This window comes from Castor canadensis, chromosome 13 (genome assembly GCF_047511655.1).
Source record: "Castor canadensis chromosome 13, mCasCan1.hap1v2, whole genome shotgun sequence".
In the NCBI taxonomy this organism is placed as follows: domain Eukaryota; kingdom Metazoa; phylum Chordata; class Mammalia; order Rodentia; family Castoridae; genus Castor; species Castor canadensis.
The window spans coordinates 10,457,532-10,480,874 of NC_133398.1; the positions used below are offsets into that span (position 1 = coordinate 10,457,532).

At 36.1% G+C, this 23,343-nt stretch overlaps 1 protein-coding gene across 8 annotated transcripts in view; it reads left to right on the forward strand.

Moving 5' to 3' along the window:
* Positions 1-23,343, forward strand: part of Scai (suppressor of cancer cell invasion) — a 138,223-nt gene that overhangs the window by 88,577 nt on the left and 26,303 nt on the right. For 5 of the 8 annotated variants that reach the window (XR_012440789.1, XM_074053215.1, XM_074053221.1 and 2 more), the window contains 8 exons: positions 5,293-5,389; positions 7,079-7,177; positions 7,391-7,543; positions 17,095-17,196; positions 17,433-17,534; positions 18,484-18,562; positions 20,375-20,474; positions 23,245-23,326. Coding sequence is in view for 7 of the 8 variants with exons in the window: in XM_074053215.1 (XP_073909316.1) it covers positions 5,293-5,389; positions 7,079-7,177; positions 7,391-7,543; positions 17,095-17,196; positions 17,433-17,534; positions 18,484-18,562; positions 20,375-20,474; positions 23,245-23,326 (814 nt within the window). In the remaining variant the exon portion in view is untranslated. Of the gene's footprint in view, positions 1-5,292; positions 5,390-7,078; positions 7,178-7,390; positions 7,544-17,094; positions 17,197-17,432; positions 17,535-18,483; positions 18,563-20,374; positions 20,475-23,146; positions 23,327-23,343 lie in introns of all 8 variants that reach the window. The other 3 variants (XM_074053218.1, XM_074053219.1, XM_074053220.1) reach the window with 1 other exon arrangement.

Below are 23,343 nucleotides of genomic sequence, written 5' to 3' on the forward strand. Positions count from 1 at the left end.
TATTGTACAGAAGCATATAGTTAATAAAGTTTACTTATTAAAATTGTAAGCGAAATCTTTTTAGAGTTTTTTGACACATGATCTTGCTAAGTGGTCCAGATTGGCCTTGAACCCATGATGCTTCTACCTTAGTCTCCCAACTACAGGAACTATAGGTGTATGCCACCATGCCTGGCTAAGAAAAATACTTCAAAAGAATATAAAGACATTCGTAACTTCAGAACAAGAAGTGGGAAAATGCCTAACACCATTACGATCATTGCAATAGAACATAGGAAAGTAAAAAATACTCCCAACAGGTATAAATAGCACAAAATGATAAAACAAATACAAGTCCAAATACAGTTGTAATCACATTAAATGTAAGTGCTCTGAACTTCCCAGTTAAAAGGACAGAGATTATCAATATACCTAAGTAATATTGATAAGAGATCCTCCAAAAATGCAAGGGGCATAGGAAAAGATAAGTGAGACATTTATTTACTAAGAGGAAGAAATGCCAGAATAGTTATGTGTATATTTATTTAAGCTGAAAAGTATTATTAAGGATAAGAAGTCTAGTCTATAATGATAAAAAGAACTCAGAAAAATTTAAAATTTTAAACTTGTATATGCCCAGTAATGTAGCATTATAAAGCAAAAAAGTGGTATAATAAAGCAAAAATGGGGGAAATGATAGGTTGTCTGCGTATGTGGAAATTTTTGATATGCATATTTGTTTATATATCATGGAGACCAAGGCCAAGAGTGGTAGGAGGCAGAGATGGGAAGATCATGGTTTAAGACCAGCCATAGCAAAAAAACCAAGTTAGATCCTATCTCAAAGAAACAATATTGGCGGGGTGTGGTAGCCTCAGGTATGCAAGGCCAGCGATCACAATCTGAGGCCAGATCCATGTGAAAGTGCAAGACCCTACCTGAGAAGTCACTAAAATACCAAGGGCTGGAGGTGTGGCTCAACTAGCACCTGCCTAGCAAGCACAAGGTCTGAGTTGGGGAAAAAAAAAAAAAGAAGAAAAGCCAGTACAGTTGGAAGCTCAGTCCTATAATCTTAGCTACTTGGGAGTCTAAAATTGGGAGGATTATGGTTGAGGCCATTCTACACAAAAAGTTGGCAAGACCACATTGCAGCCAATTGCTGTGCACAGTGGCGTCTGCCTGTCATCTCAAGCTATGCAGGAGGCTGAGATCAGGAGGATCATAATTCCAGGCAAAACTGAACAAAAAGTTTGTGAGATCCCATGTTACTGGAAAAAAAAGCTGGGCGTAATGGTGTCCTGTCCCCTCAGCGATAGCAGGAAACTTAAAATAGGAATATTAAAGTCCAGGCCATCCTGGGAAAAATGTAAGACCCTATCTCCAAAATAACTAAAGCAAAAAGGCCTGGAGATAATAAGGCTCAAGCCATAAATCACCTCCCTTGTAAGAGTGAAGCCCTGAGTTCAAAGTCCACTATCAAAGGGGAAAAAAATACTAACAACAAATAAAAAACAGTACCACCAAAAAAATTTTCCAAATTATATGATTTGGAAAACAAAAACTTGTTCTGTTTTTCATGAAACTATTTACAACAGTAAACAAATGTATATTTCTAAGTTTGTATGAAATGTTTGTGAAATTGATTTATTCTTGCCACAAAACAAGATTAGTAAAATTTCAAGCATATGTTCTCTAATCATGGTATAATTCTATTCAATACAAGAAAAAAAAACTGGTTTAAAAAAATCACTAAATTTATCTACTAGTAGTCATATTTCTAAATAGCTCAAAAAAGATTTTTACAAATTTTATTATGGAAAATGTCAAACATACACAAAAATTGTACTGTTATAAGATTACTATACTGGGCACCAGTGGCTCACACCTGTAATCCTAGCTACTCAGGAGGCAGAAATCAGGAGGATCTCGGTTCGAAGCCAGCCTGGGCAAATAGTTCAAGAGACCCTGTCTCAAAAAAACCCATCGCAAGAAGGCACTGGTGGAGTGGCTCAAGTTGTAGACTCCGAATTCAAACCCCAGCACCACCACCACCCCCCGACACACACAAAATTACTGTATTTGGGGTTTGAAATTTATTTAGTTTTTTGGTGGTACTAATGTTTGAAATCAGGGCCTCACACTTGATAGGCAGGTGCTCTACCACTTGAGTCTTACCTCCAGCCCTAAGATTATTGTATTTTGATGTGAGAATGTGGAAAACAGGAAATGCAAGTTAGAAATGTTGGGTTTGAATTGATAAGGGATAAGTACAAATAGTGTTAGGTGTGAACAGGTACAGTCTTGGTAACTTAACGATACTCAATGCTATTCTTAGCAACCACTAAAAAAGTACAGTAAAAAAGAAGAGGTTTTAATAAGAAGTCAGTAGAGGGTATAAAACGGAACACTTAAAAATACTTCCTTCTGAAGAAAGAGATTGAGGAAGACTATAGAAAGTAGAGAGATCTCCCATGCTCATGGATTGGTAGAATCAACATAGTAAAAATGTCAATACTCCCAAAAGTAATCTACATGTTTAATGCAATTCCCATCAAAATTCCAATGACATTCATTAAAGAGATTGAAAAATCTACTGTTAAATTTATATGGAAACACAAGAGGCCACGAATAGCCAAGGCAATACTCAGTCAAAGGAACAATGCAGGAGGTATCACAATACCTGACTTCAAACTATATTACAAAGCAATAACAATAAAAACAGCATGGTACTGGCACAAAAACAGACATGAAGACCAGTGGAACAGAATAGAGGATCCAGATATGAAGCCACACAACTATAAGCAACTTATCTTTGACAAAGGAGCTAAAAATATACGATGGAGAAATAGCAGCCTCTTCAACAAAAACTGCTGGGAAAACTGGTTAGCAGTCTGCAAAAAACTGAAACTAGATCCATGTATATCACCCTATACCAAGATTAACTCAAAATGGATCAAGGATCTTAATATCAGACCCCCAAACTCTTAAGTTGATACAAGAAAGAGTAGGAAATACTCTGGAGTTAGTAGGTATAGGTAAGAACTTTCTCAATGAAACCCCAGCAGCACAGCAACTAAGAGATAGCATAGATAAATGGGACCTCATAAAACTAAAAAGCTTCTGTTCATCAAAAGAAATGGTCTCTAAACTGAAGAGAACACCCACAGAGTGGGAGAAAATATTTGCCAACTATACATCAGACAAAGGACTGATAACCAGAATATACAGGGAACTTAAAAAACTAAATTCTCCCAAAACTAATGAACCAATAAAGAAATGGGCAAGTGAACTAAACAGAACTTTCTCAAAAGAAGAAATTCAAATGGCCAGAAAACACATGAAAAAATGCTCACCATCTCTAGCAATAAAGGAAATGCAAATTAAAACCACACTAAGATTCCACCTCACCCCTGTTAGAATAGCCATCATCAGCAACACCACCAACAACAGGTGTTGGCGAGGATGCGGGGAAAAAGGAACCCTCTTACACTGTTGGTGGGAATGTAGACTAGTACAACCACTCTGGAAAAAAATTTGGAGGCTACTTAAAAAGCTGGACATCGATCTACCATTTGATCCAGCAATACCACTCTTGGGGATATACCCAAAAGACTGTTACTCCAGAGGCACCTGCACATCCATGTTTATTGCGGCACTATTCACAATAGCCAAGTTATGGAAACAGCCAAGATGCCCCAGCACTGACGAATGGATTAAGAAAATGTGGTATCTATACACAATGGAATTTTATGCAGCCATGAAGAAGAACGAAATGTTATCATTCGCTGGTAAATGGATGGAATTGGAGAACATCATTCTGAGTGAGGTTAGCCTGGCTCAAAAAACCAAAAATCGTATGTTCTCCCTCATATGTGGACACTAGATCAAGGGTAAACACAACAAGGGGATTGGACTATGAGCACATGATAAAAGCGAGAGCACACAAGGGAGGGGTGAGGATAGGTAAGACACCTAAAAAACTAGCTAGCATTTGTTGCCCTTAACGCAGAGAAACTAAAGCAGATACCTTAAAGCAACTGAGGCCAATAGGAGAAGGGGACCAGGAACTAGAGAAAAGGTTAGATCAAAAAGAATTAACCTAGAAGGTAACACCCACGCACAGGAAATCAATGTGAGTCAATGCCCTGTATAGCTATCCTTATCTCAACCAGCAAAAACCCTTGTTCCTTCCTATTATTGCTTATACTCTCTCTACAACAAAATTAGAAATAAGGGCAAAATAGTTTCTGCTGGGTATTGAGTGGGGGGGAGAGGGAGGGGGCGGAGTGGGTGGTAAGGGAGGGGGTGGGGGCAGGGGGGAGAAATGAACCAAGCCTTGTATGCACATATGAATAATAAAAGAAAAATGAAAAAAAAAATAACAGTGACAAAGTAAAAAAAAAAAAAAATACTTCCTTAATCAGAAAGAGAGTAGGAAAGAGCAATAGAGGTACATTAATCCAGGAGGGCAAATAGGAAGCAAACAGCATGTGGTTGACATAAATCCAGCCAAAGTAATGAGGACCTTACATGTAAATGGTATAAGTACATATTTCTCCAGGAAGCATTTTCTCACCCAACATCCAGTCCTGTGAGCTCAAACAGCAATCTTCATTTCTCTTATCATTATACTTATTACATTGTATTTTACATGTTTATCTGACTCTTCCATATATTAGGTACTCTTCTATCTGCAAAGTATGTGAAGAAGTGATTTATTTTTATTTTTGCTTTTGTTTCTTTTGGCTGGGAGGATACTGGAGTTATCTTCATGTTTGCTTGGCAGGTGCCCTACCATTTGTATCAATCCCCCAACCCTTTTTGCTATATTTATTTTTCAAGTAGGGTCTCCCATTTTTGCCTGAGGCCAACTTCAGGCTGTGGTCCTCCTACTTACAGCCTCCCTGTCACTGGGAAGACAGATACATGCCAGCACACCCAGCTTATTGATTAAAAAGGAATCTCGCTAATGATCTCCATCTACTTAGTAGCTGAGATTTCAGTTGTGAACCACTGTGCCTTGCCTTGAAGAAGGGATTTTGTCTGTTTCTGTGTGTTTCGATCATTATTCTTTTTTCACTTGACATTGTACCTGATGCGCTAAAGTTCTTAGCAGATATTTGTTGAATGAATGATGGCTTAATGAATCACTGAATGAATTGTGTGTTTAGAAGGCTATATCATTATAGGTAGAAATCCTAGGACTATCCGAAAAAACTGCAGAGTTTTAAATCATCAAATAATTGGAAACATTAAAAAAATGCATATATTCTGTTTTAATCTAATGAGTAATTTTCCATTTATCCACCATAGACCTGAGTTGGTAGTTAAGAAGCTGCGATACTATGCAAGATTTATAGTAGTTTGTCTTCTTCTCAACAAAATGGATGTTGTGAAGGATTTGGTAAAGGTAAGAGTAAGTGTATACTTTCTTTTTGTTTTTTTTTTTTTTGAGTCGGTCTTACTATGCAACCTAGGCTTGCAGTCAAACTTTAGTCGTCCTTCCTCTGCCTCCCAAGTGCTGGGATTATAAATGTTCTTTAAAATAATTAAAATCCCAATCTCTTAGTTATATATGGATAATTTTTCTTAAAAAATAAATTCAAGAAATGACCCAAACATTGTATGCATGTCTGAATTAAATAAATAAACAAACAAACAAATAAATAAATAAATTCAAGGTCAATTTTTATTGTGTGTGTGTGTGCAGTTATGGGGATCAAACCTAAGGCCTCATCCTTGTTACCACTGAGCTATATATGCCACAGCACTAAATGATTTTGATATCTAAATAATTACAACATTCCAAATATAATAACCTCTGACAAAGGTAATGATAAAACATTTCCAGACTTTATTGTATTTCATACTGCTTCCAGATGATGATCTGAATCCTTTGCTTTTGACCCTTCAGCACGTTTTACATTGTCAATAGACGATTGGGAAATGCAAATAGAAGTTAGAATATTTGGTTTAGGAGAAAACAATTAAAAAGTTAGGATAGGAAAAGTCACATAATGTTTTACTAACGTATTATGAATGAATTTTAGTTTTTACATTAATTTTGTGTTAGTTACTTTTGTGTTTCTTGAACCATAAAACCTGACAGAACAACTTTAGGGAGAAAAGATTGATTTTCTTTAGCTCACAGTTTCAAACGTTCCAATCCGTCATGGTGGGGAGGGCATAGCATTGCAGAGGTTTTCTACTAATGGCAGCCAGGAAGTGGAGTGAAAACAGGAAGGAGCCAGGACAATAAATGCTCTTCAAAGACAAGCACCCCCATGACCTTCGTCCTCCAACAAGAACCCACCTTCCACAGTTCTACCACCTCCCTATATTCTATTGAAATTTTGAATCTATCAGTGGATTAAACTGTTAATTAAATCAGAACCCCCATGATCTTGAAATACCATCACAGACACACCCAGAGGTGTTCTTTACTAATCTCCTAGGCAGTCAAGATTAATCATCACAACTTTAGAGTAGAGTTCCTGCATCACTCTGTCCTTCATCCCATCATGTACTTACAAGTTAACTATGTTCAGAGTCCACATAATATCTGTGATTGTTGCCCCACTACACTCTCTTTGCACTCTGTACCCAATGGTTTCAGTGGCATACTTCTTAATATTTTGGTCTCAGGAATGAGATCTCTGAAAAAAGCTCTATACACACCTCCTCTGTCCTTCTCTACTCCTGGTTACTAATAGGACTATTTCCAATAGACAGTATGATATAAATTCAAAAAATATCAAGAAGTATTTTTTTAATTTAAAAAACTTTGAGTTTCTCCATTCAGACTTTTCTATTAATAAATTCATTGCTGTTGTAGCACTGATTAGAATGTGGATTTCTATAAAGATCTTATTTGATGCATATCATTCTGAAATTTTTTATCTTAAAGCAAAAAAAAAAATGTGGTTTTCTTTTTTTATGTGGTCTTCATTATTTGTTTTCTGTCATAATTGGGAATGGGTATTGATAATAACCAAACTTTCTAACTATATAGGTTTATGTTAAGAATGTTAAAACATAGTTGTATATTTTTGTGTTTTTGTTTTAAAAAACCTTTTTCTTTGTGATATTTTAATATCAGGAATTGTCAGATGAAATTGAGGATTATACTCACCGCTTTAATACTGAAGATCAAGTGGAATGGAACTTGGTGCTTCAAGAAGTAGCAGCTTTCATTGAGGTCAGTTCTTGAGAAGAAAAGCTGTCAGGGCCAAGGATGTAGCTCAGTGGGTTCATGAAAAAAAAAAAAGAAATGAAGAAAAGTTGTCAAAATCATAGATAAATAAATGGTGATGTGGTATATATTTTGTTGTATATGTATGATATCATGAAAAATAAATGACATTGTATTTATATTTTTGTCCTGCCATTAACTTCCTGCTTATTTCTTTAGGCGGATCCTGTAATGGTGTTGAATGATGATAACACCATTGTTATCACATCCAATCGCCTTGCTGAGACAGGAGCCCCATTGCTGGAGCAGGGCATGATTGTAGGACAGCTGTCTCTGGCTGATGCACTCATTATTGGTAATTGTAATAATCAGGTAAAGAATTGTGAAGGAATTATGCTTAAATTTCACTTTGAAAAGTATTTGTGATTATTGTGAAATTCTTTCCTTATATTTATTATAACATCTATCTGTAAGGATGTGGTTGATCAAATAATGCTATGTGCATATATGGAATAAATTACATTTAAATGGCTTAACAGAATTTTTAATCACTGTGGAAGATACTTACAACATGGTAAATGCAAATAAATTTGCCATGGTGATATGTAAACAATTATTTAATGTTCGAATATCTGTACATATATGCACAGTAAAAAATATTGTGCAGGAAGTTTACCAATGTCTAGAAGCTTTATTTCGAAATAGCAGCATTATAAGTGATTTTTACTTTATTCTTGGCAACTTTCTAAACTTTCCAAAACGTTTAAATAATACTCTACCAATCAGCCAAAAAAGGAAGAGATGATTTCGGGATTTTTCTTGTTGTTGCTTTGTTTCTTTTTCTTTTTAAAATAGTGATAGAAGTCCCTTTTTTGTTTTTTGAACTCAGGGCCTCATGGCTTGCTAGCCACTCTGCCAGTCCAAGTTGTTTTTTTTTTTTAAATATATCTGTCTATAGTAAATTTCAAATTTTTTTTTATGACAAAACAGTCCCGTGATGATGAAGGTTTAATGTGCTAGAAATGTAAGGCTGATGGAGTGGCTCAAGTGATAGAGAGCCTGCCTAGCAAGCCTGCGGCTCTGAATTTAAACTCCAGTGCTGTCAAAAAACCCAAAACAAAACAAATGTAATTTACTGAAATCTATTGGATATTAGAAAAGTCATCAATTTTTCTATATGTGTTACTAACAAGTTTTAATTTTGGATCTGACTCTAGCACCTATCATTTTTGTTACTAAATTTTTTTAGTACTCTTCCATTTTTGCTTTACATAGCCATTTTTCAAATTTATGAGCTAAAACATATTAAAATTCGATGTGGACACTAACTGGACACATTTTGAAATATTTATGTTTTGTTGTACTATCTGCTCAAAATTTTTCTATTTTCTTTCATGCAAAAAATTTTCACTAATCAAAATCTAAATTAAAACCTAATGAGGAGGCTAGAAAAGGTGGTAAAAGACTGTTATCCTAGCACTTAGGTAGTGGAGTCAGGAGGATCAAAAGCTCAAGGCCAGCCTGGGTTTCATGGCAAGCCCTCTACTAAGAATATCCCCCACTCAGTTGGCTAAAACAAAACACACAAACTGGTTTGGCAGAGTGGTTTAAGCAGTAGAGCACCTGCCTAGCAAGCACAAGGCCCTGAGTTCAATCCTCACTACTGCTCAAAACATGTATGTGTATATGTATATAAAACAGACAAACTGAAAATACTATGCCCAGCAAACTTATAAAAAGCTGGATATCTCGTACTTTGTTGGTAAAAGTGTAGAGTGGTACATCCACGGTAGAAAAGTATTAGACATTATCTGTGCACAGCTATGTATATGCACACTCTATGACCAAGCAACTCCAGTATTATTGATTTGCAGGAGTTCCTCAGATAGTCTGCATAAAAATATCTTATACTCTGTGACTTACCTTTCATTCCCTTCTGCTATCTCTTCTCTGTTTTGGTGGGGTTTGAACTCAGGGCTTCAGAGTTTGTTAGGCAGTTACTCTACTGCTTAAGCCAAGCCTTCAGCCCTTTTCTCTTTTGTATGCATTATTTAATACATTTATTGAGTGCCTACTCTATGCCAGACCCTATTCCAGGTATTGGGATTCTAGTGAATAGAAGTTTAGTTATTTATTTATTTAGATACTGAACTCGGGGCCTACACCTTGAACCACCCCACCAGCCCTTTTTTTGTGATTTTTTTTTTTTTTTTTGAGATAGAGTCTCACAAACTCTTTGCCCAGGCTGGCTTCAAACCACAATCCTCCTGATCTTTGCCTCCTGAGTAGCTAGAATTACAGGTGTGAGCCACCGGCACCCAGCAGAAGTTTAATTTAATGTAGTCCAGTTTAGAAACTTTTTCCCTTTCTACTAAGAGCTGGTTTTTAGTCCCATTTTGAGAAATCTTCTCCAGCCCTATGGTAATGAAGATAATCTCACTTTTTTTCTTTTTTTCTAAAATATTTACTACTTTACCTTTCACATTTAGATCTATGGTCTATCTAGAATTTGTTTTTGATTTGGTATGGTGTATGGGTCAAAATTTTCATGTTGATTTCAGTAGACCTAGCACCATTTTTTAAGTAGACCATGTTTTCCCCCCACACTGTGGTCATTTTTATCATAAATATGTACAATATGTTGACTTTATTATCACAGCATTCTAATATGTCTGAATATCTTGCAATAAATGAAATGTTGGTTTTCTCTAACCTTTCTTTTCACTTCTGTTGACTTTTGCTTAGTTTTGTTTCCTTTGTCCTATTTGAAATGTCCTTTGTGCTTTTCTTCTACTCTCTCGTGATAGATGCTGAGACCATAGAGATTAGCAATCTTAAGACTTTTTTCTCTTCTAACATAGTTTCTAAGCTATAAAATTTCTTTTACACATTGCTTGAACTTCTTCCACAGATACTGATACTGTTTTCTTTCAGTTCAAATTATTTTTTAATTTCCTGTGACTTCTTTTTTGACTCTTACAAAAAGTATCTTTGCATATTCCCATACTTTTTGTTACTGTTGACATACTTTTTATTCTCCATATATTATAAAGCTTAGTACATTTTTATTTTTTATGGTATGACAAATTTTGAAAAAATTTGAAAATGAGAAAAAATTAAGTATTTACAATAAAATTTAAATTTATTTTAAGATTTACAATGTATTTGCCATTTCTAGCACTCCTCATTTTTTGGTTTAGGATTGACTTTTCATCTGTTTTTGTTGTCATTTTGTTTTAGTAGTACTGGGACTTGAACTCAGGGCCTTGTGCTTGCTTGGTAGTCACTCTACCACCTGAACCATAACCACTCCTCCAGTCCTAAGTTCCCATCTGATTAGTTTAACTTTTTTCTTTTTCCTGACAGTCCTGGAGTTTAAACTCACCTTTGCTAGGCTCTAACACTTGAGCCAGTATGCCTGCCCGTTTTTGTGTTGGGTATTTTCAAGATAGGGCCTCTCAAGTGATTTACCCAGGCTGGCTTTGAATCCTAATCTCTGCCTTCCAAGTAGCTAGGATTACAGACAGGAGCCAACAGTGCCTGTCTTTTCATATTTCTTATATTACGGGTATGCTCATGTCCTGGTAATGAATTTACTTGGGTCATCCCCCCCACCCCACCCCGTCCATCCTTTTTGGGACTAAGGTTTGAAATCATGGCTTTGTAGGATTTACAGGCATGAACCACTGTTTTTGTTGTAACAAAAAGGGGAGGGGAGTTAAGCTTCATTTTTATTTTTGAAAGCTATTTTCACTGGATATTAAATTCTAGGTCAACTAGTTTTTTTCCTTTTACCATGTAAAATATTTTTCCCATTGTTTTCTTGCTTGCATAATTTCTGACAAGCACTCTGTGGAAAATCTTCCCTTGGTTTCTATAAATGTAACATTCTTTTTTCTTTGGCTGCTGTTGAGATTTCCTCTTTAACACTGCTTTTAGCATTGTGGTTATTATGAGTAAGGGTAAGGGGAGAGTTTATCCTTCTTGGATTTGTTGACTCTTGAATATATGTGCTTGTGAGTTTCCTCAAGCTTGAAAGTTTTTTAGGCATTATTTTCTCAACTATTGTTTCTGTCACACCTTCTCTTACCTAATTCTCAGACTCCAGTTCAATGTGAGTTATACTTTTTCGATATTATTCCTTAGATCACTGAACTTTTTTAAGTTTTATTTTAAATTGTTCATCATTAAAATAGCTGTTTCCAGCTGGATACTGTTGGCTCACACCTGTAATCCTAGTTATTTAGGAGACAGAGATCAAAAGGATCGTGGTTTGAGGCCAACCTGGGAAAATAGTTTGAGAGACCCTATCTCAAAAACACCCAACACAAAAAAAGAACTGGTGGAATGGCTCAAGTGGTAGAGCACCTGCTTAGCAAGTATGAGGCCGTGAGTTCAAACCCCAGTGCCAGCAAATACAACCATGCCTTCTAGTTACCTATGTTTTTCAATCATGTGGGTCTGTATCTATTGACTGATTGTTTTCCTTGTTGGTTAGTTAGTTTCCTGTTTCTTGGCAGGTTTTAGTAAATTTTCATTAGATGTTTTCCATGTTCAACCCTATTCATATATTTCCTTCCTGCTGTTTACATTATTTTTGGTTTCCATTTTCATGCTCTATATTTCATACAAGAAATTAATCATAATTGCTTTGTACATTTGATATTCATTTGTATCTACCCTCATTTGAGTTCTTTCTCTTGCTTGTAACTTATTCTTGTATTTTGGATTTTGTCCTAAAATACCTTTAGTTTCCTATCATTTGTGAGTATAAAACTCGAGTTTGATACTTTTTTTTCTTTGACAGTTTATAGACTTAATTCCATTATCTTTTCTCTCAATTTTGTTGAGAAATCATCTAATAGATTTGTCACAGTCTGTTTAAGGAAATGATTTTTTCCTCTGTAGTCCTTTTACTGTGGTATATTCAGATGGAGTTGACTTTTATTATTTGTTTTATCCTGCTTGAGATTCAGTTTCTTAAGTTTGTAGGCTGATCTCTTTCACCTATTTTGAAATATGCTCATTGAATCTCTGAATATTGTTTCTCCTTTTATTACTTTTTTCTCCTTTCATTCTTCTAGTACTCCAGTGACATGTTCACTTTTACAGTGTCACTATCTTCTACACTTCTTTTGTATTTTCCATCAGTTTTTCCTCTTTAGATTTCAGATAGAATGTTTTCTTTGAACTTCTTTTCCTTTTCACTAATTGTGTCTTAGGTATCCAGTCTGCTCCTAATTTTTCTCTAAATCTAAAATTTCACATATTGTGACATCCATGCAATGGAATAGTAATCTTGTAAAAAATAGAATGGGTTATCGAGTAATATAAAAACAGATGAATCTTTTTTTTTTTTTTTTGACAGTAGTGGAATTTAAACCTAGGGCCTCCTGTGTGCTTGGCAGGCACTCTAGCACTTGAGCTGGGCCTCCAGCCCTTTTGGTATATTTTATTTTTCAGATAGGACTTGTACTTTATGCCCAGGGCCAGCCTTGGACCAAATTCTCCCATATCCAACTCCCACTTTTTATTTATTTATTTTTATTCATTTATTTTTTGGTGAGACTGGGGTTCCTTAAAGCTTTGAGGCTTTAAGCTCACAAAACAGGCACTCTACCACTTGAGTCCCACCTCCAGCCTATTTTGCTCTGGTTATTTTAGAAACGGAGTCTTTCCAACTATATGCCTGTGTTAGTCTCAAACCAAGATCCTCCAAATCTGAGCCTCTTGTGTAGTTAGGATTACAAGCGTGAGCTACCAGTAATCCTCTTTTTGTAGATGTTAATTCTTTGGCAGGCTTCTATTTCTTTTCATTTATGTCTTGCCACCTCTTTCTGTTTGCCAGGTATTTTAAAGTCCTTTTCTGCTGACTATACTGTCTAGATCACATGTGGCTCTGTTCTTCTTTTTCACTTTCTTAAAACATTGTGTTGATTGTTTGCTTGCTTGCTAATTTACGATTGAAATTCTAGTAATGTGCATAAAAATAGTAGACTCCAGGTGGATTTCTATAGTAAGGATTTAACCTTTCTTCTGAGCAGAAAAGCGGTGAGCCGATTACCTGAATTCAGTTGAAATCTGAACTCAGGGCAGTGTTGCTGTTTTGATAAAGCTCAGCTTATCTCTACCATCTGTGTCTTTAGGTCCTAGTTTCCAAGTGCTTCATTTGAGAGTTTGGAATGGTCACCAGGCTGCCTTCTTGTTGGGTTCAGTTTTCTGATTGTGGTTTCCCAGCTCCTCTAGGCTGATCCACTTTTCCTTTTAGAGGTTTCTGGCTTACCTCTTTCGTGTACTGTGTGGTGCAGCTTTAGAATTTTATAGATGTCTTTGGGGAAAACCAGCCTGTGATTAATGCCTCTGTTTTCATTCTGGCCTCAAAGATCACTACTGGTTCATCTGTCCCCCAGAGGACAAAGCAATCTCTTCCCAGGTAAAGCGCAGTCTCACCTCTTAAAACTGATAGCTATCCCCAGAGACAAAAAGTAGTCAGCTACCCGCTTAATGGTAGCTCCCCTTTCTTCCATTCTCTGCTCTCCACAACTTCAGTCTGTTTAGCTTTCTTCCTGAAAGCTTTATATTTCCTTCCCACTTTTCTTGTAAGCTAGGTTATTGGTTTGTTAACTGTTCATGCTATGTGAAGCAGATATTCATTCCCTTATGTTTTTAATTTCATTTATTATTTTTTCTTCATGTTTTATTTTTTATGTTTAAAGTGTTAGATTATTTTTATTTGATAGCCTTCACCATGATTTTGCTTCTTTATTTAGCATATGAAAACAAAATTTTTTTACATGTTGTAAGTGATATTTTCATAGTTCCATTTGAGCTACTTGTTATCTTTGCTTACTGAACAGAGGTTATTTTTTTCTTCATATGTTTTATGAGTTTTGGTTATAGGTTCTTCTTTGTTGTAATTCTGTCAGCTAGAATTCTTTTGAGACTGGATTCTTCCAGTGAGAATCTGTATTTACTTTTCCTCAAAATTTGAAGGCACTCTTAGGTTTTGTTCTCTTTAAATAAAAAAAACTTACAGATTTTTGACCATGAAAATAGTGTGAATTCAGGTTTGCAAACCACAGGAATGCATGGACATAAATTCTTGGGGAGACTTTTCTCTTTGTCTGCCTGTAGCCAAGGCCAGCATATTGCTATTTCTTCTTTCTCGAGCAAATTTGCTGCACAACTTCTCTCTTGACACCATATCTTTTTGTGCTTCCAACTTTCTTTGGGAATGTGTGGGGGCGGAGTTCTCCCTACACCTTTCCAGGGCCCCCATGCTGCCCTTGCTACAGGACAGCCAAAAACAATAGTCCTCACTTACCTCCCTCACCTCTTCTTCTTCTGTACTGGCCTCTGAGGAAATCTTTTACCCTTGTAAATTCATTTCTGCATTACACAAAGTAGTATTTTATTACTGTAAGCAGAAGCTTTGTTTTTTTTGTTGTTGTTGTAGAGGTGGTTTTGTTTCCTTATTGAAAATGACTTTGATAGTGCTAATCTTGTAATGACTCATAATGAGAGAGTCAGTTCAGAAAACTCATTCATTCTATCAGTACTCTTGAGTACCAGACATGTCTGAGGCATGGGGATGTGTGAGATTAACAAAAAAAAAATTAAAAAGTACATTCTTTTATGGAGCTTACAGTTTAGTTGTGAAAACACACATTAATCAAATATCAAGTAGCCACTTCTACAAATGTGAAAAAGGAAAAGCATGTGATTCTGATATCTGGAATCAAGAGATTTGAGGTAGTTTGGAGGTCATTGGAGGTTTTTCTGAGAATAGTGTTGTAGCTAATAACTAAGGTCAAGTAAAAGTTAATTGGTCCAGGCAGCAGGAAGAGCCTGTGTCCTGATCTGGAGCTGAAGCAGGGTGGTGAGTAGAAGACACTTAACAGAAAGATATATACTGGCTGGAGTGACGAGAACAGAGGAAAGCACTGGAAATAAAGGTATGGTTGTGTCAGCAAGGCCTGAGGGGCACACTGAGCAGTTTGTCTGCATCTTTGGTGCCAAGATGCAGCCAAGGGATATGGGGAAGCTTGCATTTCAAGAGGATCCTTTTGGTTGTAGTTGAGGAGAATGGGTTGGAGCCAGAATGGGCAGTGGCAGAGCAGTTAGGAAACTGTTATAGTAATCTTGGTGAGTGGTAGTAACAGCTTGAACTCAGGGGTAGTGGTGATAATGGGGCATTGAGATTGGTATTAAGAGATACGGAGAAGGTATAGCCAATAGCATTTGAGATCAGGTTGGATACATAAGGAAGGAAAGAGTAGATTTTGAAGATGACTTGTAGGTTTCTGACTTGTACAGGTAGATATATTATATATATACTTGTTCAGGTAAGCCTGATTCCACAGTCTGGGATGTGAGAAACCTATTTGTAGAAGAGAATGTATAGATGGAGCGATAAAGGGCAAGTGAGTGAGGAGCTGAAGGACTGAAGGAAGTTGACTCAATATTGAGGAATAGAGAATAGGTAAGTTCAAGTGATGGTTGGCTTGAGGGATCAGATAAGTACCATGTGCTCTTTTGACAGGAAAACAAACTGTTTTAAGAGGGGAAGCTAATATCAGGTTAAAATGGGGATCTATAATTCTGTGTATGGAGTTTCTCCCCTAGAACGCTTATGAAGCTGATTTAGTTGTACCATATAGCACGGGCACTCGTTTATAGGCCTTGTTTTGTTTTTATTTATTTACTTATGGAAGTACTGGGTTTTAACTCAGGGCTTTGTTTGCTAGGTAGGCACTCTACTGTTTGAACCATCCCTCCAGCCCTATAGGCCTCATTTTAAACAAAGTGAAAGGACAGCCAGGTTATCTCTGCCCTGGTCTAGAAGGTCATTTCATTCTCTTGTATAAATATATTGAGTGATGAATGTGTGAGCTTTGGGGCATTTTTTTCACATTTCAGCAAACTCAAGTAATGGTGTATTGAGGCATTAAATGTGGTGAGAAATGTCCATCTTTGTGATTTTGTTCTGTGACTTTTGGTTGTGGAGGATTTAAAGTTTTGTTTAGTCTACTTAAAGATATATTAAATGGGGTTAGGAGTATAGCTCAGTGGTAGAGCCCTTGCCTAGCATGTTTAAGGCCCTAAATTAGCATAACACAACAACAACAGCAACAACAAATCTCTTTTGTTTAGTTAAATGTCTGAAGCTCCAGTGCATATGATCTCCATAAACAGATTCTCACCTTAATTAAAGAATTTCTGTGTTATTTTACAGAAATGGGTACTTCTCAGCCAGGTACCCATGGCTCATGTCTGTAATCCTAGGTACTTTGGGAGGCTAAGATTGGGATCCCAGTTTTAGGCCAGTATAAGCAAATAATTCATGAGACCCCATCTCCAACATAACCAGAGAAAATGGACTGGATGTGTGGCTTAAGTGGTAGAGCACCTGCTTTGCAAGCATGAAGTCCTGAGTTCAAACCCCAGTTCCACCAGAAAAAAAACAAAAACAAAAACAAAAAACTCATGCCTACCCAAAGTTCTATTTAAGTATTACTAAAAATGGAAAAGGGGTGCAGCCTTAAATATTCTGTAGTGCCAAAATATACTGTAGATGTTATAAAATATGAGTCCAGACATATTTCCTCCTAACCAGAAGTTAGCATGTTTTGTAACTACTTTTTATTTTAAAAAATACCTAAGGAAAATAGAGGTACTTATAGATGGAGATAATATGTGTTGGAGCAAACAGAAAAAATGTTAATTATGGAAACAGGATGATGGACATCTGGGTATCATTGTGCCATTCTCTCACTCTCTCTGTGTTTAGAAAATCTTCATAACAAAATGTTAGAGAGTAACACACCCAAAGTCATTAAGTACACATGAAAGTCAAGAGTAATATGATTAAAGACCACAAGGTCCACATACTTCCTTAATGACCGGCTTTGTTTTTCTTCCAGGTTAAGTTCAGTGAACTAACCGTTGACATGTTCAGGATGTTACAAGCCCTGGAACGGGAGCCAATGAACTTAGCTTCTCAGATGAATAAACCAGGAATGCAGGTGATCTGCTTCCTACTTTTGCAAATGTGTTCATATTTGCCACTTCTGCTTCTCACGGGGTGAGCAGATATGAGTGAACAGCTCTATTGATGAGACCTGGAGAAACTGATAAGCATAATTATAGTACCACTGAGCACAAAGGAAGATACTTGATTTGATTGAGAGTATAGGGAAAGTGCGCATTGAAAATTTGTCAAATACAGCTTGTATGTATTGTTGTCTGTGTGTAAATATAGGAATCAGCTGACAAGCCTACCAGACGAGAAAACCCCCACAAATACCTGCTCTATAAACCAACCTTCAGCCAACTCTACACATTCTTAGCAGCATCTTTTAAGGTATGTGACCAGGAACTTTTTTATGCTGTGGAGAAAATGTGATTCTGAGTCAGTCTTCAAATATTTGAGTTGAGAAATGGGGTGAAATAGAAAACTGCCTTTAGAATAAAGATCCCAATCGAAGCTATTTTTGAAATGAAAGCTGTTTATGATGAGTGAATGTTTTTGACCCTGAATTAATGAGAATACTGGTTAATTGTCATTCTCACTCCAGGTTTTCATTATTAAACTATTTTAAGTTTGGCAGTCAATACAGAACTGATAAACAAGAGCAGATTACATAGCAGATTATATATTCAGATAGCTCTATGAAACATTTTGATCTTATTGAATGATGGGAAGGCTGGGAGTGGTGTTGCATATCTGTAATCCCACAAAGGCTGACACAGGTGTGCTAGTTTGAGGCCAGCTCCGGGTTACATAGTGAGACTATGTCTCAAAAAAGAAAGAAATGAAAAAATGAGAAATAGGGGAACTCTTCCCTGAGTTCACCTAGAGAAAGACATGGAGGGTAGTTTGCCTTTTAGACCTATAATCAGGATCTTTTGGAGGGGGCAGGACAGTAATAGGGTTTGAATTTAGGCCCTTGCACTTGCACAACAAAAAGCGCTATACCAATTGAGCCATGCCCCTGCTCTACACAGTCAAGATTTTTTGCGTATCCATTTCCAGTTTTCAGAGAACATTCTTTAAATGGTGGTGTTTGTGATGCAAAGAATGTCCTCACAGGTTTTGACAACAGTTAAACATTATAGATGAATAGTAAACCTTTGCTGTGGAAATAGTTAAAAAAGTCAAAACCAGCATGAATTACGCTTCTCTTGGAAATAACAGCATATTAAGTTACATTTTTGTTGTCCCCACAACTTTAAAATGTCCTAACCTTTAAATAAAACTGTGTTGTTTTTCCTGTTTGTTGTTTTGTATGTGTGGTTTTCTTTAATTTCAGGAGCTGCCTGCCAATAGTGTGCTTCTGATTTACCTGTCAGCCACTGGTGTTTTCCCCACAGGTCGTTCTGATAGTGAAGGTACAATAAAGGAATGCTCCCATCGTGAGCAGGGCTTGAATTCTCTCCCTTTTCTACAAGATGATGGCCCATAGCCCACAGACCATTTCAAGCTTTCTAAAGAAGCTTCCAAATTGAAAACATGGTCTATTTCTGTAGGTGGCAATCTTGCAGATACCCCTGTCTATTTTATTTACTGAACTAGACCTTGAAGCTGATAAATCATCAGAAAATTCATATATTAAATGCAAGCTTCACTATCAAATTTGCCTAAAACATTACATATAACATATGAAGTTTGATGTTTTCATGTTGAAAATGACAAGGGAATAAGCAAGCTTAACTATTTACTTCATGTCATTAAATTTTTCTGACTTTTAGTGCATTCATGGATCTGGTCAGCGGCTACATTATGGCTGAAAGTCTTTGTAGAAATCAGTGTACTTTTGTAACTGTGAAAGTTCAAGTCCTTGTTATTATTTTGTTTTCAGTCCTTTTTTCTTTCATTTTGTTTTTATGGATTCAGTCTATGGAATATTGGGATGCTGTTTCAGAAAAAAAAAAAAAAGCAACAACAAAAAAATCCAGAATATGTGAGTCCAGAAATTGGTCAGAATAGATGCGTAACTGGGATATAAATAAGGCAATTAAATCTTTGGGGAAAAAGAATTTCCTAACATTTTTAACATTTTCCTCTTCATCTGTTTGTTGAAATTTGCATTCCTTTATAAAATGCATGTCCCTGCCATCTGCCTTGCATGACCTACAGATTCTCTTAAAATATTAAAATGAAACAGTAAATCTCTGTAGTCTCCACTGCAGTAATTTTAAAGGGATATAATACATCACTTAATGTTAGAAGTGATACAAAAAAAATCTAAACTACTTTAGTTTTTTATTTTAAAGTTAGTAATTTTATTTAGAAACAATTATTTCTGAGTCTTATAAATGTGCTATAAAATCAGGTTTTCTAGGGCCCCGTTTAACATAGTGACTTCTTATTTACTTTTTCAAATTACAATAAATTATAACTAAATGGTCCTTTAAGAGAGATTATCTGAACAGGTGGACATTGTTGTTCTACTTAGACTAGAGCTGGTTAATTCACATTACCAGTAGAAAAAAACTAACATCAAAACCAGAACTAAAGTGTTTAATACAATAGTGATAACAATGGATTTTTCACTGAAATTTAGCAATCCATTTCTTTAAAAGGGAATTTTTGTCAATGAAAATTTTCAAATTCAATTCAAATTTTTCTCTAAATTTTACAATTAGTAGTTCATTTTAAATTATATATATGGAGCCAAGAATAATAGTGTGTGCCTGTAGTCCCTATAGTTCTTGGGAGATTAAGGCAGAAGGATCACTTGAGCCCAAAAGTTCACGACCAGTCTGCAATATCGTGGGACTCTGTCTCAAAACATATGTGTATAAGATTTCTGCCTGTGATTTTCTTTTTTAAATAATTCTGTTAAGCCAAAAATTAAAATTTTGCTTACAATGTAAAAGTCATTTTGAATATCCCAGTCTCCATTCCTTTTTCAGCCCAGATTAGTAGAATGCAATAGATACTTGTTTCGTTTCTCATTATAATCTGTTTGAAGAACTGATGAATAATTAAATGATTTTTTTAATGGTGAAACTGGCAGCATGCTGAAATCATTTAAATAGTGCATTAAATTAAAATGTTAGATTTTAAAATAATTTAAATGCTTTGTAATTATCTTCCACTCGTTTCAATGAGAGATTCATGTAACACTTTTGCCTCTGAACTTTTGATCAGTGTTACCCTCCAGTTGAATTCTAGGACTCTTCCTTTCATTTTTATAGGTCCCTATGACTTTGGAGGTGTGCTTACTAATAGTAACCGGGATGTTATAAATGGAGATGCCATCCACAAGCGAAATCAGTCCCACAAAGAAATGCACTGGTACGTATTCTAGTGCCTCCCCTACTATAAGGACTATAGCTCCCACTTTAAAATATTAAGTGAACTGGGAACTTCTTTCTACTACTAGAAAGGCTCTCTTTGACGACTGTTAGTAACACTTACTTGGATTCCAGCAGTGTTTCAGTCTTTCATCATCATAGGAAACTAAAACCTTGACTGACGTTGATGGAACAAATATCTTATTGAATATCATATGTCAAGCATGTGCAATCATCGGGAATATAAGAGTGAGCAAAATTGCATTCTAGTGGGAAGAGATAGTAAGTATATACATAAGTGATGTATCATGTCACAATACATATGTCACTAGAGACAGAACTGTTTCACTTCATCTATACCCCAGTCCAATACGAGCTTTATTATTTTATTTATTTATTTAGCAGTGCTGGAGATCAAACCGAAGGCCTTGCATATTCTAAGCAAGTGCTCTACCACTGACCTACATCCTCACCCAATACAAAGTTTTTAATGTAAGGTTCTGTTGGTTTGATATATTACAAATGAATTTAAATTCATTTAATTTAAATGAATTTTATTACAAATGATTTCCAATAGAATTTCATCTATGCATTATTAGTAGATAAAAAAAAATTTTGCTTTTTTTCTTAGATTGGTACCTTCACTCTTTGGGCCATTATTGTCTCTAGAATTTCATTAGCTCAGAGAAGTTTGGTTATAAAAAAAAAAGGACTTGTCTGAAACTCCATTTTTAATAACATTTTACATTAAAATTTCAACTGTTCATATTAAAGAATCAGGGAAGGAGACCCAGTTGGTAGGTGTGTCAGATGATATGTTCAGTGGCTAAAGGTCCCCCTAAGCCACATGTTGGTACTGTTGTTGATCTTAGTTTTAAATTATTTATTTTAGAAAAACTTAACAGATACATGAAATGTATTCAACAGCACTAATCATCAGGGAAGTAATAACTAAAACCGTAATGAGTTATCACTTATTATCTGTTGGGAGAACTATTATCAAAAGATAAGAGATAACAAGTGTTAGTGAGGATGTGAAGAACAGAGAGCCCTTCTGGAGGGTTGGTAAGAATGTAAGTTGGTATATTCATCATGGAAAATGGTATAGAGGTTCCTCAAAAAATTAGATATAAGCCAGGTGGTGGCACACATGTTTATCCTCACACTTGGGAGGCAGAGCCAAGAAATTAAAGAGTTTGAGGCCAGCCAGGGCCTACAAAGAAGATGCTATCTCTAAAAGTAACTACCATAAACCTCCTTTGCAAAGGAAATAAAATTATGTCACTAAGTGATGTATGTCAAAGTGATATCTACATTCTTATATTTATTATAGCATTGCTCACAATAGCCAGGGCATGGAAACAACCCATGTTCGGCATGGTCTGCACACACATTCAAATATTACTCAGCCATGAAAAAGGAAAGAAATCCTGCCATTTGTGAAATCATGTGTGAACATGGAGGACATTAAGTGAAATGAGACACAGAAATGCATGCAGCATGCTTTCACTTTTGTATAAAATTTTTAAAAGTTATACTCATAGAAACAGAGGAAAGGTTGTTGCCAGGGGCTGAGGATTGGAGAAAATGGGGCAGAGTTGGTCAAAATATACAGACTTGCAGTTATAAGGTGAATATCTTCTGTGGTTGTAAAGTACAGCATGGTGATGATAGTTAATAATATTGTGTTGCTTACTTGAAATTTGTAAAACACATAAAGTGTAACCACTTGCAGGGATGGATGTTGATTAATTTCATCATGGTCATTACTATTCAGTGTATATGTATGCCAAATTAGCATGGTACTCTTTGAATATATACAGTTTTGTCAATAAAAAGAAAAGCTTATATGTGAGCCATATTAAAGTTTGATGATAATTGTCCCGTACATCATTTTATATGTACATGTACATTGACATGTACACTTGTGCGTGCTATCCACCACGACATGGGAGGAAGTATGCATACCAAAGATGTCAACTTCTGCAGCAGTGGCTCTCGAGTGCATGGTCCTGCACTGCCAGTTGACCCGTGTGAGCCAGTGAATCTGAGTGTTTAACCTGCAGCCCCGTGATTTTGATGACACATTTAGAAGAAACATAAAGGACAGTAAAACAGATTTCTCTCCCTACTGCAATATTAAGATGTAGCTTCAAAAACTAAAAAAAAATGTTAAAATACACTTATATTTTGAAGACTTGTTGAAATGCTGATATTATATTATTACATCTTATTTTTCAAAGCATGTACTTAGAGGGAGATTTAAAATAGGAAGCATGTACCTCTCAGTACTCAAGGGGCTAAGGCAGGAGGGCCATAAGTTCAAGGCCATCCTGGTTTACATACTGAGTTCCAAGAAGCATGTATCTGTATGCCGACCTCTGAGGTTTAAGCACAGGCTTCTCTTTAGCTTAGATTATCTTCTTGGAGACACACTCTCTCTATGTTTCCCAGGCTGGTCTTGAGCTCCTGAACTCAAGTACTTCTCCTGTCTCATCCTTCTGAGTGGTGGGACTATAGGCACCCACCACTGCTCCCAGCTAGCTTATTATTCTTTAATAATTATCTCCAAACTTTATTTTCAGATAAACCAACTTGACTGTCCTGGTAAATCCAGCCTTTTTTTTTTTTGTTTTGTCATTTTGTTAATATTAATCTTTGTTTTTCTCTCAGTGCTGTGATGGAAAGGAGCAGTGAGCAGACCAAACTGCAGAATAGGACTCTGAGACTTGGCGGGCATACAGCTCTTACTGTTGTTGTTGTTTCCCCAGCCTTCACCCAGGAGACCTCTATCCTTTCACAAGGAAGCCCCTGTTTGTCATTGTGGACTCATCCAACAGTGTCGCCTACAAGGTAAGTTCCACATGAGC